This window comes from Cricetulus griseus, assembly GCF_003668045.3.
Source record: "Cricetulus griseus strain 17A/GY chromosome 1 unlocalized genomic scaffold, alternate assembly CriGri-PICRH-1.0 chr1_0, whole genome shotgun sequence".
In the NCBI taxonomy this organism is placed as follows: Eukaryota; Metazoa; Chordata; class Mammalia; order Rodentia; family Cricetidae; genus Cricetulus; species Cricetulus griseus.
The window spans coordinates 130,042,578-130,068,938 of NW_023276806.1; the positions used below are offsets into that span (position 1 = coordinate 130,042,578).

The window sequence follows — 26,361 nt, forward strand, 5'->3', positions numbered from 1 at the left end:
CCATCTCAGTTCATCTTTCTTTTTTTCCCCCTGGAACAAAAGATTGAGGGCAATTACATAACCCATTCTCACACCCTTCAGGGTGTCAAGGCTTAGGGGAATTCTCTGGCACCTTCAGGGTAGCAAGGCCTAGGGGAATTCTCTGGTCTATCTGGGTCCTTTCATTCATCAAACCTCATCACCTATGCCAAGTGGGGTAGGCTAAAGGGAACATAATCAATAGAGGGCTATGTCCTAGGATAGGATGTATTTATGGAAAACAGAACAGTGGGACCCAAAGAGCCATCACCAGCAAAAAAAAAGTCTTCATTGTACATATAACAAAGGTTATATGCAGGTGGGAAAGAACAGCTCCTCCTTTCAAGGTAACAAAGTTACCAAAGTTGCTAAGCCTTCCTTGGCTTTGGTCATCATGTTCTTATGAGGAAAGGAGCACTGTAAAGTTTTATGCCAACTGCCTCTGTGTTCTCATTAATGGGAGCCATGCTCTGTAAACTCAGGTCAGACCCATTAGAAGCAATAGATTTCCAATGATGAGACCCTGAGCCCTGGAACCAATCTATGGCTTGACAGCTGCTAAGCAAAGACGCTGACATGGCAGCAGACATGGCCCCAGTGTCCAGCTCATCCCAGTGCTCCCTTCAATCCCTGATGAGATCAGTCTGAGGGATGAGACAGATCCATCAAGCAGCCTCTGGGCATGCAGAAGCTTGGAAGCAGACAGACACACAGGCAAGCAGGGCAAGGACACACATCATACAAAAGCAGCGGTTGACTTCACTGTCTGAGAGCAGCTCTCACACCACCACTCAGTTCTCCAACTACCAGATGGGTAAGAAAATGAGCTTGGTTTACTCACCCCAAATTCAAACACAGGTACAAATGGCCTTGAAATCTTTCCACGGGGCATTCACTACATAGAAGAGCAAAGTCTTTCACAGTGATTTCTCATGAAAATCAACATCTAGTCAGAAGCCCTCTCCCCTTTGGCAAGCTGCCACCCACAGGGAGTGATGGGAGCAAAGGCACCAAGGGCTCTAACGCCACTTGCACAGTTGAATTGGTTTTTACACTTAAATATACTGGATATCAATTTCTATAGAGGTTTTGGAGGGCTTTTGTTGTTAGCAGTGGATTTTGCTTTTTGTGATGCCAGGATCTAAACCCCAGCCTTGTGCCGCTGGACAAGCATGGAGTGAGCGCCTCTGAGCTTCACTCCCCCCGCCCCTTTCAGAAGCTTAGGCACAGATTTTGACCATACTCTTAGTTCACAAAGACATCTTGTACTCTGCAGCTTTCACCCATGGCGCCTTCTCAGATACTGCTCACTTTCTCTTCTCCTGCTGCACCTTCTACCAGCTGAGGTAGTCGTCACTTTAGGACAATTTAAGGCTATGGGGAACACTGGTTGAAATAACTCACTGGCAACCCGGAGAGGCATCAACCTGCATTTTGAATGCTAGCAGTAGGGCCCAGAGTCTTTCAAAATTAAATGCTGATAGCAGGTCTGAAGAAACCCTGAGGGCTTCCTTCTGGACGATCCTAAGACAATGAGTCTGATGCTGTATACCTGGGGGAGTACCTACCCCCCTGGCTGAAGGAATCACAGAAGTCACTGCTTCCTCCAGTGTGACGGTGAAGATCACAATGAAAGAACCAAGCAAATGGCAGAAACTGGGGAGTCTGCTCCCTCATAAACACCACCACTAGCTTCTAACGGTCTCTGCGACAGCAAGGAATTCTGAAGCTGACATCACTACAGGAAGGCAGCATCTCTGTCAGAAATGGAACTGTAAATGGGGACAGTAAATTCAGGAGGAATGGGTCTGATGCTGACAGCTGAGAGCACTGGTGGCAGGAAGATCGCCTGAAGGTCTATTATCTGCCATGCAGAGTAGGGAGCTACATAACTAAGACTGAACATAAAGAAACTTATAGATAGTTTCGGGACTCTCAAATGACCAGATCTGGGAAGATGAAGGTGGTGAGGAAGGCTGCATGAACAGAATGGGTATATAAAAGGAGCCAGGGACAAGGAGTTAAGGTTGGTTTTGTTTTGTTGTGGTGCTAAAGATCCGGCCAGAGCCTGGCATGTCCGACCAGTAAGCGCTCTACAACTGAGCTACATCCCCAACCCTGGGATAGTTTCTTGATTGTGTAGTAACTCAAAGATATGTGATCTGATTGGGGGGAGAAGAGGTAAACAAGACTTCTCTTCCTAGCTATAATATGGGAACCAAGAAAAAAGGGACATGTTTGGCAATGCCAGGTGTGGTGGTGCACGCCTTTGATTCCAGCACTCTGGAGACAGAGGCAGGCAGATCTCTGTGAGTTCTAGGTCAGCCTGGTCTACAATGAATTCCAGGGCAGCCAGGGATAACAGAGAAACCCTGTCTCAAAAAAAGTAAAAGGAAAAAACAAAAGGTTGGCACAGCATAGACTTAAGGTTCTAACACTGAAAGGCTGAGGTAAAATGACTGAGAGTTTAAGATGAGCATGAGTTACACAGCAAGACCCTGACTCAGAGAAGAAAACTAATAATAAAATGGCCACAAGTGAAGGAACCTCCGTGTTAGGAAGGGAAAAGGATAGCCGGGCAGTGGTGGCACACGCCTTTAATCCCAACACTCGGGAGGCAGAGGCAGGTGGATCTCTGTGAGTTTGAGACCAGCCTGGTCCACAAGAGGAGCTAGCTCCAGGACAGCCTCCAAAGCCACAGAGAAACCCTGTCTCGAAAAACCAAAAAAAAAAAAAAAAAAAAAAAGAAGGGAAAAGGAGAGGACAGAGGTCAAAAAGAGACAGATTCTGAATTGTGCACACTCCACAGGTAAGGATATAGACCCTTCTTGAGTAGAAAGAAAAGTGAGTGGTGAGAAAAGGCAAGAGAAAATGCAAATGTTAAATAGAATAAAAAAAGCTTGGAAAATATAAATAAAACCCATACTATCAAATTCGTGAGAATTCAAGGTTCAACACAACAGCTCCAGGGGTTTTCATGGATATCTATACTAATAAATATCTGGGAATCAATAGAGCTTGTCACTCTGGAGCACTTCTAAAACATGAATTTGCTGCATTTAAAAAAATAATTTGTTTAAAAAAACAAGCTAAGCAACAAGTATTTCTTTCTTCAATAGTTAGATGAAGGATTATTCCAAACACCCATTGAAATACAAACAGACAGAAATAAAAATGGCTCACATTTATAGAATTCACCTTAGAAGATGCAGCCTATGGTCTGAATGCTTTACTGCACTTAATATTCATTTCTGAGGGTTTGTCACAGTGACAGAGTCGCCATCATTCAGAGAACTTTCAAACAGGAGCTAAAATATCATGCTGGCTGTGGCTGTGGCTGTGCTTCAGGAACAGAAAAGCGGACCAACAGCTCAACTGTCAGAGGCAAGCTACCATGGCACTCACTACTTCCTCCATTCTTTCCTCAGGGACCCCTTGGAGACCAGGGGTAAGCCACTCAGTCCCCTCATGTCAGTTGGAGAGCTTCTGCACCCTCTTCAGGCCATTAGAAAAGCCTGGGAGATTGCACAGCAGATACAAACAGACCATCAAGGCACCACGCCAGTCTACGTGAAAATAATAACTGATTCCCATCTAAGTCAGGAAGCTGTTCTGGGTGACAGTGGGGAACTCTGAGCCCTCCTCCTCTGAGGACAGCTCCTCATCCTGGGCAATTATGCTCCCTAATCCATATTCCTGCTCGTGAACAGAAACTTCATTTGGCGTGAGGTGAAAAGAACCTTCCACAAAGTCAGCGAATCTGCAAAAGAGAGGGTTGCTCATTAGGAGGCTTCTTGTCCTTTCCAAATGGCTCTCCAAACAACAAACTGAAAGGCTCTGCATGCTTGTAGTTCAAATTATATGCAATCTAACTCAATTCCTGTCCTCGCTCTGCAGATACAGAGACTGGAGAAGGAAACAGGCAGGGAACAAGGACGGGCTCAGAGGCCAACATTCTGGGCACTCTCATCCTGCCTGACAGTGGCTACCCTGTCCTCCTTAGTTACGGAGTGCTAAGGTTTCTTGAGTCACCACATTCCTGATAAAGAGATAGGGGCATTACCATTGTTTGCTTTTATGGCCCTATAAACTTCATGCTATCATGTTTCCAAATTAAAACTTCACATACTCTTTGGTACAACCACTCCCAACCAAAAGGGTCAGGGAGCAACTTGGGACAGCCAGGGTTACATAGACCATCCCAAAAACCTGAAATATAAAAAATAAGTGCAACATCTATGTCAAACTTACAAGGGCCACTCTTACATATTGTACTGAAGTCTTCACATGTTAATGCTATAATACGAACAAGGAGATAGCTGCCTTGGGAAAACAGGAACTGGATTGCTGCTAATACATGATGACACAGATAACTTTCTCTTTACTACTCCTAGGTTAGCAGTAATCAAGAGGCACAATGTATTAGTTATCTAGAAGTACCATCTCTGTTAGAATTCAAGATCATTAACTACCCATAAATACTTGGCTTATCAGGCCAAGAGTTTACCTTTTTGGAGACTGAATCCGAGATACAGTCTTCCAGGCAGAGCACTCTGGACTACTACAAAACTCTCGGAGTTCCTGTAAAGCCTTTTGGGTCTCCACCTCTCCTTGTATCCGATACTCCTCTTCTGTCAGGAGGCGAGGGGGGACAGGCTTTGCTGTTGCCTTACACATCTTTCTGTGCTCACCAAAATAACAGCACACATCAGTGATCAGTAACCCACCATCCACCCCTACACCTCCACTTGTTCAGGAGACCCAGCACACACCTGACAGACTACACATTGAGAGTCATCACCCCCACCTCTCTTCCACAGACATCCTTTGTTACAGTGAGCTCCTGACATACCAAACTATGAGTGAAAAACCAGAGTAGTCAGATTCACTTATTTTCCAATAAATGACAAACAAAATATTTATTTCCAGTAAGTAGAAAAACAACAACAAAATGATGCTATAATGTGGTTCGTGAACTCAGTTCCTGAAACTGAAGGTTCCACTTTGATTATCTGCAATGGGACAGCCATGGACAACCTCAGAGTCAAGTACCACTCCATATTTACTTTTGCAAGGATAACATGCTATGAACTACATCTTAAAACAAGACTGGGATCTCTGGAGCAATCTGGCAGTCAGTGACAAGATCTGAAAACTGAACCTGAGGCCTAGGGTTAAAAAAAAAAAAAAAAAAAAAAAAAAGCTATAATTTGCACCATCTAGTGGTAACAGGAACACATGACACTTTACTGGATGCTTTTATTTTATAAAAAAAAAAAAAAAAAGAAAGAAAGAAAAAATAGACTTAACTGACAGAACAGGGTGGAGACAGCACAGTGCCTTCTCACTTACAAAGGTTCCCAAGGAAAAGCTCTGCATGCTCTGCTGCAAAGTGTGTCCCACACCCCACATGTCAACACCAAGTCACACTGCCTCCTTAGTCACCTGTAGGTGATGTATAGCCAATGAATTGGGTACTCCAGGTTCTTAGTGCACAGTGCAATGACGACAAGAGCAAAAGCAATGTGCGGTATCTGAATGCTGGCATACATGGAAGCCAGGCCCAGCAGCTGCAGCGTCCAGGTGAGCAGGTTGATGCTGCGCTCATTCTCCAAGGGCCCATACTTGTAGCACACCGCAAAACTCATGAATCCAACGGTGAGGACGTAGCCTAGGGAGGAGTCAGCACAAGTCACTCTTCTTCAGCTATTATGTGGAAAGCGCAGTAAGTTCACTAGATGGCATCTACTGAACCAGGAGATCAGACAAGAGCTGTGCTCCAGTCTTTACCCACTTCACATACACACAGATCACTCTATCTTTTTGTCACAGATGTAATGGGTTGAAGAGATGGCTCAGAGGTTAAGAGTATCCATGCTCTTCCAGAGAACCCAAGTGCAGTTCCCAGGACCATATGGCATCTCCAGAGGTTCTGATCTGCTATCTACAGGCACCAGGGCTCAACAGCACCCCAAAATATGTGTGTATGTGTATGTGTCTGTGTGTAATTAAAAACTAAATCTTTTTTAAAAACTACATGTCGAACATTTCTAAAATAGTTCATTTTAATCCCAAAATATAAAAATTCATATTAATGTTCTCAAATAATACATCAAGTTCCTATCAAGAAGAAAAAGTTTCTGTGTGACCAAAGGATTGTTTTTTGTTGTTGTTGTTTTGTTTTTTAAGGATTCTTTTTTTTTTTTTTTTTTTGGTTTTTTCGAGACAGGGTTTCTCTGTGGCTTTGGAGGCTGTCCTGGAACTAGCTCTTGTAGACCAGGCTGGTCTCGAACTCACAGAGATCCACCTGCCTCTGCCTCCCAAGTGCTAGGATTAAAGGCGTGCGCCACCACCGCCCAGCTAAGGATTCTTACTGTATACAAGAGTCATAGCAGTCTTACTTCTCAAGGTCCCCAAGCATACTTAAACTAACATTAATAAAACCAATTTAAAGGGTTTTTTGGTGGTGGTGGTGGTTTGTTTTTTTGTTTGTTTGTTTTTCTTTTTTTACTTTGAGACAGGGTTTCTCTGTGCAGCTTTGGAGCCTATCCTGGCACTCGCTCTATAGACCAGGCTGGCCTCGAACTCACAGAGATCCACCTGCCTCTGCTTCCTTGGGCTGGGATTAAAAGAGTGCGTGCACCACCAATGCCCGGCCCAATTTTTAAAGGTTTTAAATTTTGCTTAATGCAGAAATAAACACCAGCAAATCAAAGTTCTATTCTTATCACCAGTATCTAAATTTAAAAGATGATTAGAAATAAGTAGTAAATTAAAATTTTTACAAGTTAGCCCTCCTTGTTGGCAGGCAACATCTTCTCACAATCAAATTAACCAAACAGCTTATAAACATGCACAAAGAAAAGCCAAGTCAACGATACTTACCTAGAAGATAATGCCAATAACACCTCCATATCTCTTGTAAATTCTTAAAAACTAGCTGAATGAGGTACAGAGAAAAGGACCAGCCTCCGACCAGGATGACATAAATGGGACTTCTCTAGACAAAGCAGAAATGCAAGCAAAAGTTCTAAGACTTTTATAAAAGAAGCAAATGAGACCATTTTTTTTTTTAAATTCAACCTACTCAAAATGCATAAAAACATTTCTCTTAAAAAGGTACAGTCTGCAAGGAACACTAGGAAGATGAGATGCTAATAACTGGAAAGCCTAAATGTGTAATCAAAAAACAGAAAGTGGCTTTCAGTTCCCACTGAGCACATGGTTTCAAATAAAGAGTCTGTAGGCTTGAGGTCAGATCAAAGACAGGACCGACACTGACTCATCAGCCACAATGCAAATGTCCAGTATTCTAAAACTGCAAGAAAATCCTCCAGCTGCCCACGTTTATCCTAAATACTCAGGAGACGCTGGACCACTTACCTTGGGCATGAACTTGGAGAGCATAAAAATGATGATTAACAGAGAGGCCACAATTCCCACACTCACTCCAGTGGAATAGTAGAAAATCTGACTCCTGTAGAGAAAGTATTTTTCTTGACTATGTAATACTGTAGGCCACACAAAGCACTGATAAAACAGAACAAGTGACATAGTGAAGTTTCAAGACAGCAATTAGAGAAGGAATCTGCCCACTCCTTAAAGCCACAGAACTGCAGGCTATTGATAATTATGAAGATCAGTATCAATAGGTCCTCTCACACCTCACTCCCATCTCCATCTGTCTCCAAGTCCACCACATGGTACAGACACGGGGCACAGAAAAACCAAGCTGGCACTTGGCTGGAGGGCTTCCTTGTGCCTGCTGGGTAGTTCCCACAGTGCCTGAATGGGCTGTGCAGGATGCCACGGGAGAACCCCCACCAACAATCTCACCCAGCTGTGGACCCCATGTGCAGCATACCGACCCAGACAAGATGAGCACACTGCAACAGTACACCAAAAATCTGTGGTAGGAGGAACCAGCCACTTTTGGACTGGGGGTGATGCCCATTCCACAGAAGAGAACTCATATCTGCTACTGTAAATGCAACCAAAAGCCAATGGCTGGAGTGTTTGTAGGCCCAAGCCAGAGAGCTAGGCTGTTGTCTTGCTAAATGGATACAATGTGTCCATCAAATCACCCTCTTTGATCCGTTTCCCTAGTCAATGATGACTGCAGAAATTCGTAACTGGTCAAAGAACCAAGAATACAGGACTTTTGAATGCCCAGCCATAAGTGGGATAACTGCACCATTCCCTCCAAGGCTCAGGAAACATCATGGAACAAACAGTTCAGAGAATGCAAGAGCTAGAAGGAGGAGGAATGCAGTGAACCCAGACACCAGGTATGTGTAACATAGATGTTGCACTTATTTTTTATATTTCAGTTTTTTGAGACGGTCTATGTAACTCTCATTATGCAGACCCGGATGGCCTCAAATTCACAGAGATCCCCCGGCCTCTCAAGAGCCACCATGCCCCATGCCCTGCCAAGAACTCGTACAGCTACTGGGCAATGGGAGAGGGGGAGAGACAGTGTTCACTGGTGAAGCCCTGCTAAGGTGCCCATGTTGAACATCCAGGATATATGGGACACAATAAAAAGACCAAACCTAAGAATAACGGGAATAAAAGGAGTAGAATCCTAGCTCAAAGGCCCAGAAAAAAAATTTTGTTTGTTTTTTGAAACAGGGTTTCTCTGGGACCCAGAAGATATTTTTTTTTAATTTATTTATTATGTATACAGCTGTCTGCCTGCATGCCAACAGAAGGCACTAGATCTCATTCAAGGTGGTTGTGAGCCACCATGTGGTTGCCGGGAATTGAACTCAGGACCTCTGGAAGAACAGTCACTGCTCTTAACCGCTGAGCCATCTCTCCAGCCCCAGAAGATATTTTTAACAAAATCATATAAGAAAAATTTTCTAACTTTAAGAAAGAGATGCCTATAAAAGGTATAAAAAGCTGGGCTGGAGAGATGGCTCAGAGGTTAAGAGCACTGACTGCTCTTCCAGAGGTCCTGAATTCAATTCCCAGCAACCACATGGTGGCTCACAACCATCTGTAATGATACCTGGTGCCCTCTTCTGGCCAGCAGGTATACATGTAGGCAGAACACTGTACACATAATAAACAAAATCTTAAAAAAAAAAAAAAAAAAGTATAAAAAGCTCAAGAGAAACCAAATAGATTGGCCCAGAAAAGAAAGTTCCTGAGCCACATCAAAACACTAACCATACAAAGAATAAAGAAGAATATTAAAAGCTGCCAAGGGAAAAGGCCAAGTAACATATAAAGGCAAACTTATTAGAATCATATCCGACTTCTCCATAGAGGCTCAAAGAGCCAGAAGGGCCTAGACAGATGTCCTACAGATCTAAGAGAACACAGATGCCAGCCCAGACTACTATACCCAGCAAAACTTTCAGCCATTATAGATGGAGAACACAAGATATTCCATGACAAAGTCAAATTTAAACAGTACCTATCCACAGATTCAGGCCAAGTTTAACTATACTCACAAAAATACAGGCAATAAATAATCTCTCTCTCTCTCTCTCTCTCTCTCTCTCTCTCTCTCTCTCTCTCTCACACACACACACACACACACACACACACACACACACACACACACCCCTACACCCCTCAACAACATAATAACAGGAATTAACAATCACCAGTCATTGATCTCTCTCAGTATCAATATAATGGATGCAAAAACAGAATCCATCCTTCTGCTGAATACAAGAAATATCTCAACACCAAAGATAGACATTACTTCAGAGTAAAGGATTAGAAAAAGATTTTCCAAGCAAATGGACCTAAGAATCAAGCTGGTGTAACCATTCTAATATCTAACAAAATATACTTCAAAGTAAAGTTAATCAAGAGACAGAAAGGATACTTCATACTCAACGGAAAAATCTGCCAAGATGTCATCTCAATTCTCAATATCTATGCCCCAAACACAAGGACACCCATGTTTATAAAGGAAACACAATTAAAGCTTAATTCATACATCAACCCTTAACACGTTGATAGTGGGAGACTTTAATACCCAACTCTCACCAATAGACAGGTCATCCAAACAAAAACCAAAGAGAAACATTGGAGCTAACAGACATTGTGCACCAAATGTAACTAACAGTTATCTACAGACATTTCACCTGAACACAGAAGAATGCACTTTCCTCTCAGTACCCCATGGAACAATCTCCAAAATCAACCACCTACTCAATCACAAAGCAAGTCTAAATAAACACAAGAAAACTGAAATAACCCCTGGCATCATTTAAAACCAGATTTCAACAACAGAAACAAAAGAAATCCTGCAAACTCATGGAAACAGAACAACTCTACTGAATGATCATTGGATCAAGGCAGAAATAAAGGAATTGAAGACTTCCCAGAATTCAATGAAAATGAATGTACAAAATACCCAAATTTATGGGACACAATGAAAGCAGTGCTAAGAGCAAAGTTCATAGCACTAAGTGCCTTCAAAAAGAAACCGGAGAGAGCTCCTACTAGCAACTTAACAGCACACCTGAAAGCTCTAGAACAAAAATAAATAAATATACCCAAGAAGAGTAGATAGCAGGAAATAATCACACTGAGGGCTGAAATCAGTAAAATAGAAATAAAGAAAACAATACAAAGAATCAATGAAACAAAAAGTTGGTTCTTTGAAAAAAAATCAACAAGATAAACAAACCCTTATAAAAACTAAAAGACAGAGAGAATATCCAAATTAACAAAAATCAGAAATGAAAAGGGGGACATAACAGATACCAAGTGAATCCAAAGAATCATTAGTTTATACTTCAAAAATCTGTACTACACAAAATTGGAAAATCTAAAAAAAATGGACTGTTTTCTGGATAGATACCATTTACCAATGTTAAATCAAGATTAGATAAACAATTTAAACAGACCTCTAACCCTTCAGGAGATAGAAGACCCCATTAAAATTCTCCCCCCCAAAAGACCAGAGCCAGACAATTTTAGGACAGAATTCTACCAGACTTTCAAAGAGTTAATACCAATATTCCTCAGATTATTCCACAAAACAGAAACAAAGAATACTGCCAAATTCATTTTATGAGGCCACAGTCACTCAGATACCCAAACCACAAAGATTCAAGAAAGAGAATTACAGAAAATTTTCCTTCATGATTATTAATGTAAAAATACTCAATAAAATACTTGCAAACCGAATCCAAGAACACATCAAAAAGATCATCCACCATGATCAAGTAGGCTTCATCCCAGAGATGAAGGGATGGTTCAACATACGAAAATCTGTCAATGTAATCCATCATATAAACAAGCTGAAAGAAAAAAAATATGATCTCATCAGATGCTGAAAAAGCCTTTGACAAAATCCAACACCCCTTCATGATAAAAGTCTTGAAGAGATCAGGGATTCAAGGAACATATCTAAACATAAAGGCAATTTACAGCAAGCTTCTAGCCAATATCAAATTGAAGAGAGAAACTCAAAGCAATTCCATTAAAATAATGAACAAGACAAGGCTGTCCACTCTCTCCATATCTATTTAATTTAGCACTTAAAAGTTCTATCTAGAGCAATAAGACAACAAAAGGAGATCAAGGGGATATAAATTGGAAAGTCAAAGTATTGATATTTATAGGTGATAAGACAATATACTTAAGCAACCCCAAAAATTCTACCAGGGAACTCCTACAGCCTGATAAACATCTTCAGCAAAGTGGCTGGATACAAGATTAACTCAAAAACAAAAATCAGTAGACCTCCTATATACAAATGACAAACGGACCAAGAAAGAAATCAGGGAAACACCACCCATCACAATAGCTACAAGTAACATAAAATATCTTGGGGTAAGTAACTAACCAAGCAAGTGAAAGACCTGTATGACAAGAACTTCAAGTCTTTGAAAATGATACCAGAGGATAAAAAGATCTCTCATGCTCAGGGGTCTGTAGAATGAACATAGTAAAAATGGCTGTCTTACCAAAAGGAATCTACAGATTCAACACAATCCCCATCAAAATCCCAGCAAAACTCTTTACAGACCTTGAAAGAATACTCAATTTCATATGGAAAAACAAAAAAACCAGAATAGCTAAAACAACCCTGTACAATACAAGAACTGCTGGAGGCATCACCATTCCTGATTTTAAGCTGTACTACAGAGCTATGGCAATAAAAACCGCATGATATTGGCATAAAAACAGACAAGATGAGCCGGGCGGTGGTGGCGCATGCCTTTAGTCCCAGCACTCGGGAGGCAGAGGCAGGAGGATCTCTGTGAGTTCGAGACCAGCCTGGTCTACAAGAGCTAGTTCAGGACAGCCTCCAAAGCCACAGAGAAACCCTGTCTCAAAAAAAAAAAAAAAAAAAAAAAAAAACAGACAAGATGATCAATGGGAATCGAATTCATTAAGACCCAGATGTAAATCCATAGTGGCTATACAAGTTTGTACTCCCACCAGCAATGGAGGAGTGTTCTCTTTGATCCACATCCTTGCCAGCGTGAACTATCCCTTATGTTTTTTATCTTTGCCATTCTGACAGGTGTAAGATAGAACAGGATGGGTTTGGGGGAAGAGTGCTGAGAGACATGACTGGAATTAGGGGGCATTTTACAAGATGTGCTTGGATAAAAGTGGCACAGAACTTGTGAAGCAACCAACCAATAACTAGTCCAAATGAAAACCTACATCACAAGAGGGAGCCCAGCCAGACACTGCCTGGAGGGCCAGGAACTAGTGTCTGAACAACCCAGAGACCAAGGATAGAGCCAAACATGATAGACCAACAAGTAAATAAATAAAGTCAGTGAAATGATTCCCAATGATCTTATGCTATACTTGTAGACCTGAACCTAGCATAATCCTCATCAGAGAGGCTTCATCCAGCAACTGATGGGAGATGCAGAGACCCACAGGCAAACATTAGGCAGAGCTTGGGGAATACTGCAAGAGGGCAAGGAAGGATTGTAGGATCCAAAGGGGTCAAGGATACCTCAAGAAAACAGCCAAAAGAATCAACTAACCAGTGCTAATAGGGGCTCATAGAGACTCAACAGACAATCAAGGGGTCTGTATGGGTCTGAGATTCATCCTCTGCATACATGTTATGTTTGTGTGGCTTGGTCTTCTTGTGGGCATGGGGGCCGTCTCTGACTCGTTTGCCTGCTTTTGGGACCCTTTTCCTCCCCTGAGGGGAGGTGCCTGGTCTTCTTATAACCTGACAGGCCATCTTTGGTTGGTATCCCTAAAAAGGCCCACCCTTTCTGAAGGGAAAGGAGAAGTTGATTTGGGGGAAAGAAGATGTGGAGGGAAGGAACTGGGAGGAGGGGGGAGGGGGAAACCGAAGTATGGACATAATATATGAGAGAAGAATTTAAAAAAAGAAAAAACAGCATGGCTAGTTGGGTACTGGGGTAAACATGATCAAAATAATTACGTACATGTATGAGCATGTCAATAATGCAACCCATCCTTATATACAACTAGTATAAAAACATTTTAAAAGAAACAAAATAGGGCTGGAGAGACGGCTCAGAGGTTAAGAGCACTGACTGCTCTTCCAGGGGTCCTGAGTTCAATTCCCAGCAACCACATGGCTCACAACCATCTGTAATGAGATCTGGTGCCCTCTTCTTGCCTGCCGGCATACATACAGACTGAACACTGTATACAAAATAAATAAATAAATAAATAAATAAATAAAAAAAACTCTTCTGAGGTACTGGACAGCTTGTCTGGGGAGAGAGAAGGGGCAGGAGCAAGCCAAAGTAGAGACTAAAAAGTGAATGGAGCAGACTACCCAAGACAGACAGAGATCCTACTGCCATTCCAAGTTCTATCAGCTACTTTTCCCCCTGAATCTGAGTTTCCCTCAGGAGCCCCAAAAAATAAAGAACAACTTCTCTCAAGTACAATATAGCTCAACTTCAAATTCCGTTTACCCTTTCACTCAATATTTACTTATCTGTAATTTAAATCTTTTTCATACAAAAATACCAAAAATAGTCCACCCTCCCCCCCCCCCAAAAAAAAAAAAAAAAAAACCTCCAAGGAGTTCTTTTTTAATGTTGGCCAACTACTCCTGGGCATGAACCCTGTCCTGAAGTGTGATTGCTACACCCAGTGACCCTCCATTAGAGAAAATGGATTTTTCCCTTTCCCAGCAGGAATAAACTTCAACTAGTTTCAGGTTAGGGGTGGAATTTTGCATCCATTTCCCTTTCTTAATGCTGGGATTTTGAGTGGTTTGAATTTGTATGGTGTTGTAGAAATTTTTTTTAAAAAAGATTTTACTTATTTATTATGTATACAACATTCTGCTTCCATATATATCTGCACACCAGAAGAGGGCACCAGATCTTATAAGGGATGGTTGTAAGCCACCATGTGGTTGCTGGGAATTGAACTCAGGACCTCTGGAAGAGCAATCGGTGCTCTTAACCGCTGAGCCGGCTCTCCAGCCCCGTACAATATTATTTTAAGGTGTGTGACTTTTGTTTAATGTTGCATTTGTTTAACTCTGTGAAGCTGTGATTCTCTGCCTGTCTGCAAGAACAAAAAAGGAACAGAGAGAACAAGGAAAGGAGGATGTCAGGGGCCAGCCACCCACAGAGTAAGATTTACGGAAGAAAAGAAAAAAGCCCAGAGGCAAAAGGCAGTCAGGATAATTTAAGAAAAACTGGCAAGAAACAAGCCAACCTAAGGCTACGCGTTCATAAGACTAAGCCTCCAACTCATGATTTGGGAGCTGGGTAGCAGGCCCTCAAAAGAGCCAAAGAGCAAAGAGTTAAAACAGCAGTATGGTCCTTGTTAATACTGCCATCACCCTGCTGTGTCTTGGAGTCATACACCTCTGGCTCTTACAATCTCACCTCCTCTCCTACAGAGATCCCAGAGCCTTGAGGGGAGGATCCCTGTTTAGGGATAAGTGCTCCACAGCCTCTCTTCTGTGTGGGTCTCTGATAATTACCATGTGCTGCAGAAGAAGCTTCTCTGACATGGGCAGAATGAGGCACTGATCAAAATGGTACAGCAGCACATCACCAGGAGTCATTTGACTGCTATGTCCTTTTAGCAGAACACTAGATTTTCCCCTAGGGCCTACGACTTATCTAGTCTCAGGTTCTTGGCTGCTTTAGCAGTACTGAATAAGAGTTTCATCTCAGTGAACGGGCTTATATTAGTGCACATCAGTTTTACCTATCACAGCTAGGTTTCTAAAAGTAGGAAAAGGACAAGTAAATGATATTTGTCTTATATATCTGTGCAGCATGAAGCTCATCAATGTACAATTTGGCAGCAATTTCATTATATAAATCTCTACAATAACATTACTTCTAATTTGATAATCAACTTTATAGTACAAGGTAACTCATTAGCCTAATGTCAGAACTATTTAATGAGAAAGTGCATTAATTAAAAATCATATTCAAATCAGGAAAAGAATTCTACCTTTAAAATATCCAAGCAGGGCCAGAGGCATGGCAGAGCTCTTTCAAGAGCTTGCTGCTCTTCCAGAGGACCTGAGTTCTTTCCCCAGCAACAGGCTGGACAGCTCACAATCACCTGTAAGTGGTCCAGGGGATCCAATGCCCTCCTTTGGCCTCTGCAGGCACTACACATACGGACACAGACACACGGATACATATTAAAAAAAAAAAAAAAAGAAAGGGCTGGGCATGGTGGTACACACCTTTAATCCTATTACTTGGGAGGCAGAGGCAGCTAAAGTTTGTGGCCACTCTGGCCACACTACATAGTGAGACCCTATCTCAAACAAAATAAATCTAAAAAATATCCAAGCAGGCAACATCTAAGCCACATAGATCCTGGAAAAGGAAATTGCAGTAGTACTTAAAATTCTTATGACAAAATTCAAACAATGTCAGTGTCTTATCAAGTCCACACTTACCTGCTCAACAAGTCTCCACAAAAAAATAATGTAAGTCCAAGGAGGAAAATAAGGAAGAATTTGGGGTCAAATCCTAAAACAAATGAAAACTTTCCTTAATAGAAGAAACAATTAAAGGTATAAAAGGTGACATTAGCAATACTGGTCAACTATAGTAAAATGGCAGTATAGGTATGACACAAATCCTGGGCCTCCTTCCAAAGAGAAGCCGTAATTAGGTTTCTGTCTAGTATGGACCTTCTTGAGTATCTTACTCTTATTTTGGCTTCCTCTACTAAGGCTTTAAAAAAAACATGCTGGACTAAGCTAAACATGATGCCATCATCCCCTCACACACTTGCTGACAAGTGTCTGGGTCTCTGCCTTAAGTCACTCACAGGCAGGGAACTTGAGAAAGAGGCCTAAAACTTGGGTGTGGGCCTCATGTCCTCTAAGCAGCATTCTTCTTGCCCAAACACACCTCATATTTTGCTTCACTATACAATACAGCACTGTGCTGACAAAGTCCCCCTGCCAAACATCGTTCTCTCACCCAGGCCCAAGCAGAGACACATTGTTGGCACATCAGAGCATTCCATGGCTTTGACATTCAAAAGTCCAGTCTACGGCAGACCCAGAAACAGACAGGAGCTGGCAGGATAATTGAATACGGAAGGAACACCAAAAGATAAGCCAGCCCTACTGTTGCAGATTATCATTGTAACCAGGCAAAGATGTGTTACATTAGTTTATGCTGCAGAATATTACTTTAACTGTGTAAAGGTGTGTTACTTTTATTTATGCTGCATTTATTTAATGATGTAAAGACGGGTTTAGGATTCACCTTGCCCGCCTAAGGCACCTGATTGGTCTAATAAAGAGCTGAATGGCACATGTGTCATTTAGGGCGGTTGGCTGCAAATTGCTACTGGCCATGCTAAGGGAGGAAACAGAGTAAGAACAGTTTGACTCAAGGATCTCTTCTGAAGAGAAAAAGGGGGGTTATGGGAAGGATAGGAGGTAGATTAGTGAATCTACTTTTAAAAACTAAAAACTATTAATCTCAAATATTTTACATTGGTATGAACTTTTGTATACTGATACAAGTATAAGGTTATTTTTGTTACAACATACTGTATATATGTTTATGCTCTTATTTAAGGTATTGTACCTATGCAGTTCATTTAAAAATGTAAAGTTATAGTCCTTGAAATCTATTATTATAAACCATTTAGGATATTAGAAATGCAGGCCAGTTAGTAGTCAAATGTACCAGGCCTTTTCTTTTTTTTTTTCAAGACAGGGTTTCTCTGTGTAGCCCTGGCTGTCCTGGAACTCACATAGATCCACCTGCCTCTGCCTCCCAAGTGCTGAGATTAAAGGTGTGTGCCACCACCAACTAGCTCAGGCTTTTTCTTTTTTGCCATTCAGCTCTTTATAAGACCAATCAGGTGTCTTAGGCAGGCAAGGTGAATCCTAAACCCGTCTTTACATAATTAAACAAATGCAGCATAAACAAAAGTAAGACACCTTTGCACAGTTAAAGTAATATTCTGCAGCATAAACTAATGTAACACATCTTTGCCTGGTTAGCAAAATACTCCACAGCTGGGCAGTGGTGGCACATGCCTATAATCCAAGAACTTGAGAGGCAGAGGCAGGTGGATCTCTGTGAGTTCAAGGCCAGCCTGATCTGCAGAATGAGCTCTAGGACAGGCTCAAAATCTCCAGAGAAACCCTGTCTCAACGCCCCCCCCCAAAAAATAATAATTATAATATTCTACAACACCATACATAACCATAGAACTCGACTGTTTAGAACCACTGGAAGGGCATAACCTTTGGTAGCAAAACCTACAAGCCTGAACCCTGAGTGGTAACCAAGGAGAAACCAACCAGGATCTGATGGACTCTGCCTCCTCTAAGACTCTCAGAAGCCTTCAGAGAAGGAAAACTCCAGTCCAGCATATAAGCCTTAAACCATAGTGCCTTCAGCTCTAATTCTGAATTACTAATTTTACTGTTCACTTTTCCTGTCTTCTCCAGAAGGCATAGACACAAATGACAGACTCTCCAGTAGTGCTGGCCGATCAGCTCAGGGCCTGGGAATGCGTTACTATTGAGCTAGACCCTTCATTATTCTGGGCCTAAAAAGTCTTATCTGTGGTGAAGTCTCCATAAGCTGTCTAGAGCCACGGTACAGTCAAGATTGTAATCAAAAGCAAATGGAGTTGTCTTGGACTGCCTTCTCTGTCTCAGTAACTATACCCTCCAAAGCTCTGTTCCAGCTCATCATAGAATCCATCAGAAAAACAGAGGTGAGACTTACTCCGGGTCACAATGACACTGTATTTGGTGTCCTTCTCTATAATCTCAACTTTGAGGCAGGTTTTTGTGCTGTATAGACCCACGTTAACATAGGTGTCATTCAATTTCTCTTTTAAAAAAGAAGAAAAAAAGTTCCAGATACTAAACTGCTCTAGCTCCTTCAGCTTCTCTTCATTGTCCACCTGGGTGACGCGGACCAATTTGGAACTATTTACCCGGACCTGTAACACAAATGAAATTAGGATGAAAAGTAGGAAATTATCATAAACATAATTTTCAAAACACCCTTACTGGAAATATACAGATGCAGCAAAAACATGATTTGGCAAATGATGCTGCTCTAATAGAGGCAGCTGCTACAGTTTCTTATTACATGGTCTGAAAAGGGGTGGGGGGTAGGGGGAGTTCCCAAGCAGACAGAGTATCAATACAGCTATTTATGAGATCATACAAAGCAAGGACCTAGAATATTAAGAAAATTGCCAGTCATAAACAGCCCCAGAAAACTGAAAATGTTCCCATAATGACAGGCTGAGAAGTTCAACGCATTGTCACAACGCTTTGTGATTATAGATAAACGTTGGTTATAATGTGCCCTAGATACAGTATGAATTTTGTGTCCTCTCATGTGCTGACGTGAACAGCAAACACCCTCATCAGCTTCTGTGTTTACTGCATATGCACTTCGAGCCTCCAAAGGGCTCTTTGTGTTCAATCACCACTATAGCCAGAAACTCTTCTTGACAGTGTTATGAAATAAAGGAGACCAAAGTCATTATACCCAGAGGAAACTTCTCTCACAGAATCAAAATAGAACGGGAACCACAAGACAAGAGTTTACGTTTAGACAGGCACACCAGATTCCAGCCCAAAAAAGGCACAGGGCATTTCAAAAGAGGCATGAGTGTGCACACCTCAGAAGGGAGGAAGCAGACAGAAGGAAGGGGGAAAACATTTCCTGCAGGATCACTGTTCTCTAAGTTGGTGTTCTCTCTAAGGGAGCTGAGACACCCTGGGGAGGGCTTCCAATTACCTGTATCCGTGTCCATATATCATACCACTTTGGGATAAGCACATTTTTATAACAGAATTGTTGACTGGAATTCATATCAACTTGAGACTCCTGAAGCATGACCACATTTACATCAATTCCAGCTTTATGAAGAAAAAAAAGGAAACAAGAATTAAGTAGAACATGACAGACAAAGCAAGCTCATACCTACAACTCATGTTATAAGAAAAAAATAAAGGGAACGACCACTTTGCTGGGTCATCTTCTCCAGCCCCGTAAGAACTACTTTTAAGTGTTTCTTCTTCAGAGTGTGCTGCCTGCCTCACTTAAGCCTCCTAACAACACCATGTGGTAGCCACTTCATAATCTCTATTTTACAAACAAGAACTCTGATGTCTAGGGAAATTAATTCCCAAAGTCATGAAGCTAGTAATCAGTCTGTGACACACACGGAAGCCCAGCCCCCACCTTGACCACGAATACTCTTCCTCTCTTAGGACACGGTAAGGTGACCTAAAGCAACCCACCTGTCAGTTCTCTCCACCTCTTTTCTGAGTAGTGTGGACAGAACTGGCAGAGGCTTTATGGAGTTTTTCAAGAACCAATTAAGTGGGCACTAAAGGGCTGCAGGCTGTTTTAAGAGCAGTCCAAGGTGGTCCATCACCCCTTGGATTCAAACTACAAGACTCTGCCTCGGTTTCTAATCATTCTCAGTAATTCAAGATTTGAGAGAAACCAATTTTCCCCACCTTCCTGGAAACCTACTTTCTTTGACACAAACATTTAATAGCTTAGTACCTCTAACTCTTCATTGATTTTCTATATCATGGGGAACTTTACAAAAATATTTTGTTTTTTTTTGGGCAGTGGTAGGGCACATCTTTAATCCCAGCACTCGGGAAGCAGATACAGGGGAATCTCTCTGTGTGAGGCCAACAACACAATCTACAGAGCAAGTTCCAGGACAGCCAGTGCTACAGACAATCCTAGTCCACAACCCACCCCTCTACCCCACCCCCCACCCCCCAAACCCCCTGCAAAAAAAAAAAAAAACTGAAAGCCCACCAAGCTAAAAGGTTTTTTTTTTAAGTAATTTCCTTATTATATTTTATTTATTGACTCTGTTCAGGGGAGATTGCCATAGTGTGGAGGCCAGAGGACAACTTGTAGGAGTCAGTTCTCTTCATCCACCACATATCTCTTAGGGATTGAGTTCAGGTCATTATACTTGAAGAGCAAGCACCTTTACCCACTGGGCCACCTTGCTAGCCAAAATGGTTTCAGGTGAAACTAAGACTAATTTTTCATTGCTAAGAAGTCACAGGGCTTTCTTTGTACATGCTAGGCAATGTACATCACTACAAAGTTGCTAGGCAACCCTACCCCTGAGAGACATCCTAACAGCAAACTAAAACTAACTTTGAGTGGGTAAAGAAAGCATTTGCCACCCATGAGGACCTGAGTTCATTCTCCAGAACACAGATAAGGACAGGCACAGCAATACATATCTATAACTCCAGTGCTCCTGGAGTTGGAGACGAAATCCCTACAAGACTGTGCTGTTGTAAGCAAGCAGCAGCAAATAAGATATAGTTTCAATCAAGGTGGAAGGAAGGTGAAGGACTAGCACCCAAGGCTGTCCTCTGACCCCTACACAAACGCCACGACATGCACATACCCAAGCGTAGGTGCACAGGCACACAGAGCCAGGTATGACAGACAACATACATCTGTAACCCCAGCACTGGGGGGCAGTGACAGACACTCTCTGCCAATTCACTGGTCTAGCTGAATCAGTGAGCTCCATTTTCAGTGAAAGACCCTGTCTCAAAAAATAAGGTGGAGCCAGGAATGGGCACATAACTTTAATCTCAGCACTTGGAGGCAGAGGCTGGTGGATCTCTGTGTTTGAAGCCAGCCTGGTCTACACAGTGAGGTCCAGGACAGCCAGGACTATATAACATATAACAGAGACGCCCTGTGCCAAAACAAACAAACAAAAAAGATGGAGAGTAACTGAAGCAGATATCTAATGCTGGCTCCTGGCCTCCACATGAACATGTGCACATACATACATACATACACACAAGTCAAACAAGAATCCATCACTTCCTTAAAACAAAGTGCAGTCTATTACAAAACCCTAAGTAAAAACATCCATTGCCAAACCAATATACTTATTAGCAACTATTCTCTCATTTTTTTGTTGTTGTTGTTTTGTTGTTGTTGTTGTTTGAGACAGGGTTTCTCTGTATTGTTTTGGAGCCTGTCCTGGAACTCACTCAGTAGACCAGCTGGCCTCGAACTCGAAGAGATCTGCCTGCCTCTGCCTCCCGAGTGCTGGGATTAAAAGCATGGGGCACCAACGCCCGACCATCATTTGAAAAACTTAATGCCAGGAAAAGTAACTTTAACTTTAGAATTCTACAATGGGGCAGTGCATAGTGGTGCACTCCTTTAATCCCAGCACTCAGGAGGCAGAGACTGGGGGATCTCTTGTGAAGTTGAAGCTAACCTAGTCTACATATCAAGCTCCAGGCCATCCAAGGCTACATACATAGTAAGACCCTGCCTCAAAATGAACAAAGTTGTACAATGAGTGTTGGAGAGATGGCTCAGCAGTTAATAGCACTAGCTGCTCCCCCAGAGGACCCCAGAACCCACATGGTACCGTATAACCACCTGTAACTTCAGTTCTAGGAAAAATCTGATGCCCTCTTCTGGCCTCAATGAGTACCAAGCATGCACATGGTGCACGGATATACAGGCAAACACCCATACACAGAAAATAATTAAGTAAAGAAATTAAATTCTCCAATATCTTAAAGAGATAGCCAGTAAGATAGTTGTGTAAGTTCAGGCACTTGCCATCAAGTCTGAAGTTTTATCCCCAGAACTCCCTTCCATGATTACCCTAAAGAGAACAACTACATTCTGCCTCCAAATAAAAGGAAAGCTTAACCTGACTCACTTGGACTAAATCCCACCTTAACCCACTGAGTCATTCTGCTGGCCCCAAAACCACCATCTTTCCAGGCTCCAATAGGTAATTCCAAATCCATGACCACAGAGCTGGCCCTCATTAAACTCAGTGAGTGACAAAACAAACAAAAAGATATGAACGCTTTGTTCGGGAAAGGGACTTACAGGGAGAAGCATGGGCTGAGTGGGGCTACAAAGTGTGGGAGGGTAGCGGTAACCAGAACAGACTATGCACATGTGTGAATCTGTCAAAGAACACATTTAATAAAAGTTATTTTAAAAACCTACCATCTTCAATCAGTGGAGTTTAGGAAAATTATTACTAAATTACACGTTGGAACAAACTGCTATTTGAAAAATAAAATCCATCCTGATCCTCACCTCACACCAAATGCCAACATAAATTATAAATCAAAAAATAAATTAAAAGGGCTAGAACTGTAGTTCTGTGGTAGAACACCAACATTGAATGTTTGAGGCCCTAGGTTCAATTCACAATTTTGCTAATAATAATAATTAGTAAAATAATATTTTAAATTTATCTTCCAAAATCCAAAAATTAATATCAATTTAACTTTAGAGATGACTTTTTATCTTATTATTACCATTATTGTGTACATGTCTGATGTATGTGGATGTGCACATCTTGACATTCATGTAGAGATCGGAGGATACTTTTGGGAGTCAGTTATCTCCTTCCACCATTGGTTTCATTAATCCCACTCATGTCAGCCATTTCGTATGGCAAATTCTGTTTATCCTCAGAACCATCTCATTAGACTGGAAATCTCTTAAGTATAAATCCAAATAATTAAGTCAAATGACCACATATTAAATATAAAACTTGTTTTTAAAGAGGGGGCAGAGGCTGAAGAGATGCATCAGTGGTTGGGAGCACTAATTGCTCTTGCAAAGGGTTCTATTCCCTGCACTCATCTATCCATCCATAACTCCAGCTCCAGGGGATCTGACACCCTCTTCTGACTGCCGCAGGCACTAAGCACAAGTGTTGCAAAAACAGTCAAACATAAAAGAAACCCAATTAAGGGCCAGCAGTGGTGGGGCACACCTTTGATCCCAGCACTCAGCAGGCAGATTTCAGTGAGTTCAATCAAGGCCAAGTCTGGTCTACAGAGTGAGTTCCAGGACAGCCAGGGCTACACTGAGAAACCCTGTCTCAAAAAAAAAAAAAAAAAAAAAAAAAAAAAATTTTTAAAGGAAGAAAATTAACTAAAAAAATTTAATTGGAAATTATATAAAAATCCTTATAAATAAAAATCACAGTGCTAGAGGTATAGCTTGGTAGAGCTCATGTCTGGTATGTGTGCAAGTCCTAAATTTGATTTCTAGCACAAAATAAAAATTTTTTTTTACAAGTTTATAGTTAGGCACACAGGTGCACAGGCTTATAATCCCAGCACGGGGAACGAAGAGAAAAGAGGATCAAGAATTTAAAATCATTCTCTGTTACAAAGGGGTAACCTGGTCTATGAAAGCCTAGCTCATTAGAATATAATACTCACAAGAGGCCATGAACAAAGAACATGAACCCTCAGAACTTTCAAGTCTGGAACTGGGGAGATGGCTCAGTAGGACAAGGACCAGAGTTCAGATGAGCTCCCATACACAGCCAGGTGCCCTGAGTGGCATACACCAATAATCCTAATGCTGGGGACAGACCCAGTGGTGGGAACTTGCTGGCCAGCCATTCTAACCAAATCTCTAAGATCCAGGCCCAGTGAGGAAGCCTCTCTCAAAAACAGGGTAGACAGGGTATCTGTTGAAATAAACAACAGATACTAACCTTTGGCCTACACACACACTCTCATGTGCACATCAACCCTCCTGGATGTGCACAAACACAAGAACACACACACAAATGCAATGAACTGCAATGCAAGGGTTTGCCTACTTCTTTATACCTAACTGTACTAATAATACTTGCCAAATAGGCTAAAACACAGATTATTCTTAGAATGTTCCCAAAATTTCCAGTGACAAGAAACCCACCTTTAAATAGAATTTCATTGTACTGTTGGGAGTACCTGGCTTTTAGAAAGCCACACAATCTCTCTTTACAGCTGAACTCCCACACAATCGGGTCATCGAGCTGTCCCTGGAGATTACCTTTCTGCAAATGAGGAAGGCCCTGAGCCTCCCTCCCAGAAAGAACTTTGAAGCCTGGTTGTGATGCTTGTAACCCCAGCATTCTGGAGGGCAAGGCAGAAAGATCTTGAGTTGCAGGCCAACCAGGACTACACAGTGAGTTCCAAAGTAGCAACACGGTAAGAGCCTCAGTTAAAAGAAGAGATAGGCAGGGAAGCAAGCAAGCAGAAAAGTCTGCTTTAGGTTTCTTTTTGTATTTATTGTTTATTTGTTTTGAGGCAGGGTCTCCCTACATAGCACCAGTTGTCCTGGATGGAACTCACTATGTAGGCCAGTTGGCCTCAAACTCAAGAGATCCAGCTGCCTTGGCCTTCCGAGTGCTGGAACTAAAGTCGTATGCCACTAAGCCTGGCTTTCTGCTTTAAGTTTCAATCCCAGGTACCTTGCAAAAGAAATATGCATATGCAAAAGTTGTCTTTCCTGGATACCTACTCCCTTCGCAAAAATAAGTCTTTGGTCCCTCTTGAACAAAAATGTATCTTAAGGGTGTGTTAAACATATCTTACAGCCACAGCGAGAGCATGTATAATAGGCAGGAACGGAAGAGGGCGGTATGAGCACATAACGTGTGTTTTATAAGCGCTGAATTATTTTCTGGAGTCGCTACTCCCTCCAGTGGAAGTTTGCAAGCATCGCTTATTTTTCCCCTTCACTATTTAACAAGAGGGTAAAAGGGGGGGGAAATCTATTTCTTACAAACTTTAATTTTTCTGGACTGGAGTACAAAATCAAGTTTCCTACCCAGCCCAGAGTTGATGATCGTTCAGCAGCAGGAACAAAATGTGCTTGAATGTGCTTGAAATGAGCAGACTCGGGAAAGATGCCCTACTCAAAGCTGGTGGCCCTTCTATCTTCTCTGGACAACTGGACTATAGTCATTCCTGGGCTGTTCTCCTCCAGGGCTGTTAGGGAGGAGGGTCTTAGTAAGAGCAGTAGTCACCGGGCCGGTGGTGGTCCAGGTCTTTAATCCCATCATCACTCAGGAGGCAGGTGGACCTCTGAATTTGAGGCCAGCCTGGTCTACAGAGTGAGTTCCAGGACAGCCAGGGCTACAGAGAGAAACCCAGTCTCGAGAAACCGTCCACGTTAAGTCTAATCTATTGCACCCTGCCGAGACAGGACGTCTCTCTGCGGGGTTGTCTTTAGTAACCTGGATGAGCCGGGCGTACACTTTCTCACGACACATTTCAGAGGGAAACGGTGCCCACACCTGCTCCGCTCTAAGCCCGAGCCTCTGAGGACCCAGCAGCACCGCGCGGCCCCACAAGGGTCTCCCAGCCATCCAGGCAGCCAGCCAGCCATCCCGGGCTTCCTGGGACCGCCCAGCCCCCGAAGCGCCCGCCGCTCTCCCTCGGCACCCCGCGCCGCTCCGCGGAGTAACGGGCCGCGCCCTCGGGATGAACCCACTTTTCCAAAAATAACGCTCTCGCACCTGCCCCCCGGGCAGCGGCTGCCGGAGCGGTACCTGAGCCGCAGACCACGCAGCCGAAGACGACTAAGAGCAGCCACGCAGCCCCGCCGTCCCCGGTGCCGCTGCACCAGGGCCGGGGACCAACCGCCGACCACACGTCCACTTTGATTCCTCCCGCCATGGTTGCCTCACACCGCCGCCTCCTCACGCTCCCCTCCTCGGCAACTGTCTCCGGATAGGCAGCGCCGGCAGCGAATCAGCGGCGAGACCCGCCCCTACGCTCCGGAGGGGCGGGCGGGGCTTCGCGCGCTCCGGCCTCCCGCGCTCCTAGAAGCCACGCCTCCTAACAACCCAACCCTCGCAATGGCAACAGGAAGGTCCCACCCCCCAACCAACCTGTTTCCGTCTCCCCGGTTTATTTACAAGCGAGATTGACGGCAAGCTGGCCCAATAAAAAATGAGAACGGGAGAGGCCCTGTTGGGCCGCCCCTTCCCGTCGAAAGAAACTCTAATCATTAAAGTTCCTGCTGCTTTTTCTTTCTTCCCCACTTCGGGCTCTTTATTACCCGCAAGCCAACGGTAACTCTTTAG

General features: G+C 42.8%; 1 protein-coding gene across 6 annotated transcripts; it reads right to left on the reverse strand.

Annotated features, from left to right (window-relative positions):
- Positions 1–2,745: 2,745 nt before the first annotated feature.
- On the reverse strand, positions 2,746–25,997 carry Nemp1 (nuclear envelope integral membrane protein 1). 6 transcript variants are annotated; one of them, XM_027392181.2, is made up of 9 exons: positions 25,792–25,994; positions 19,233–19,354; positions 18,201–18,420; positions 15,893–15,965; positions 7,402–7,495; positions 6,904–7,018; positions 5,464–5,689; positions 4,526–4,699; positions 2,746–3,778 (listed from the first exon to the last, which is right to left on the reverse strand). In XM_027392181.2, exons 1-9 carry the CDS (start codon positions 25,949–25,951, stop codon positions 3,613–3,615), a joined length of 1,350 nt encoding a protein of 449 aa, XP_027247982.1. In that variant the 5' UTR covers positions 25,952–25,994; the 3' UTR covers positions 2,746–3,612. The 6 variants fall into 6 exon arrangements, with proteins under 6 accessions (XP_027247982.1, XP_027247983.1, XP_027247984.1 ...); XM_027392182.2 differs by having other exon boundaries at positions 25,825–25,993; XM_027392185.2 differs by lacking the exon at positions 2,746–3,778 and adding an exon at positions 4,791–4,874 and having other exon boundaries at positions 4,590–4,699; positions 25,792–25,997.
- Between the last annotated feature and the right edge of the window lie 364 nt (positions 25,998–26,361).

Bases quoted from the DNA above. Each gene is read 5' to 3' on its own strand.
- Nemp1 (XM_027392181.2), bottom strand. From the start codon at position 25,951: ATGGCGGGAGGAATCAAAGTGGACGTGTGGTCGGCGGTTGGTCCCCGG. The intron at 5,690-6,903 runs GTAAGTATCGTT...ACTCCTCCCTAG, and splicing joins TTATTGGCATTATCTTCTAG to GCTACGTCCTCACCGTTGGA. The intron at 4,700-5,463 runs GTGACTAAGGAG...TGGTGAGCACAG, and splicing joins TGGCTATACATCACCTACAG to AAAGATGTGTAAGGCAACAG.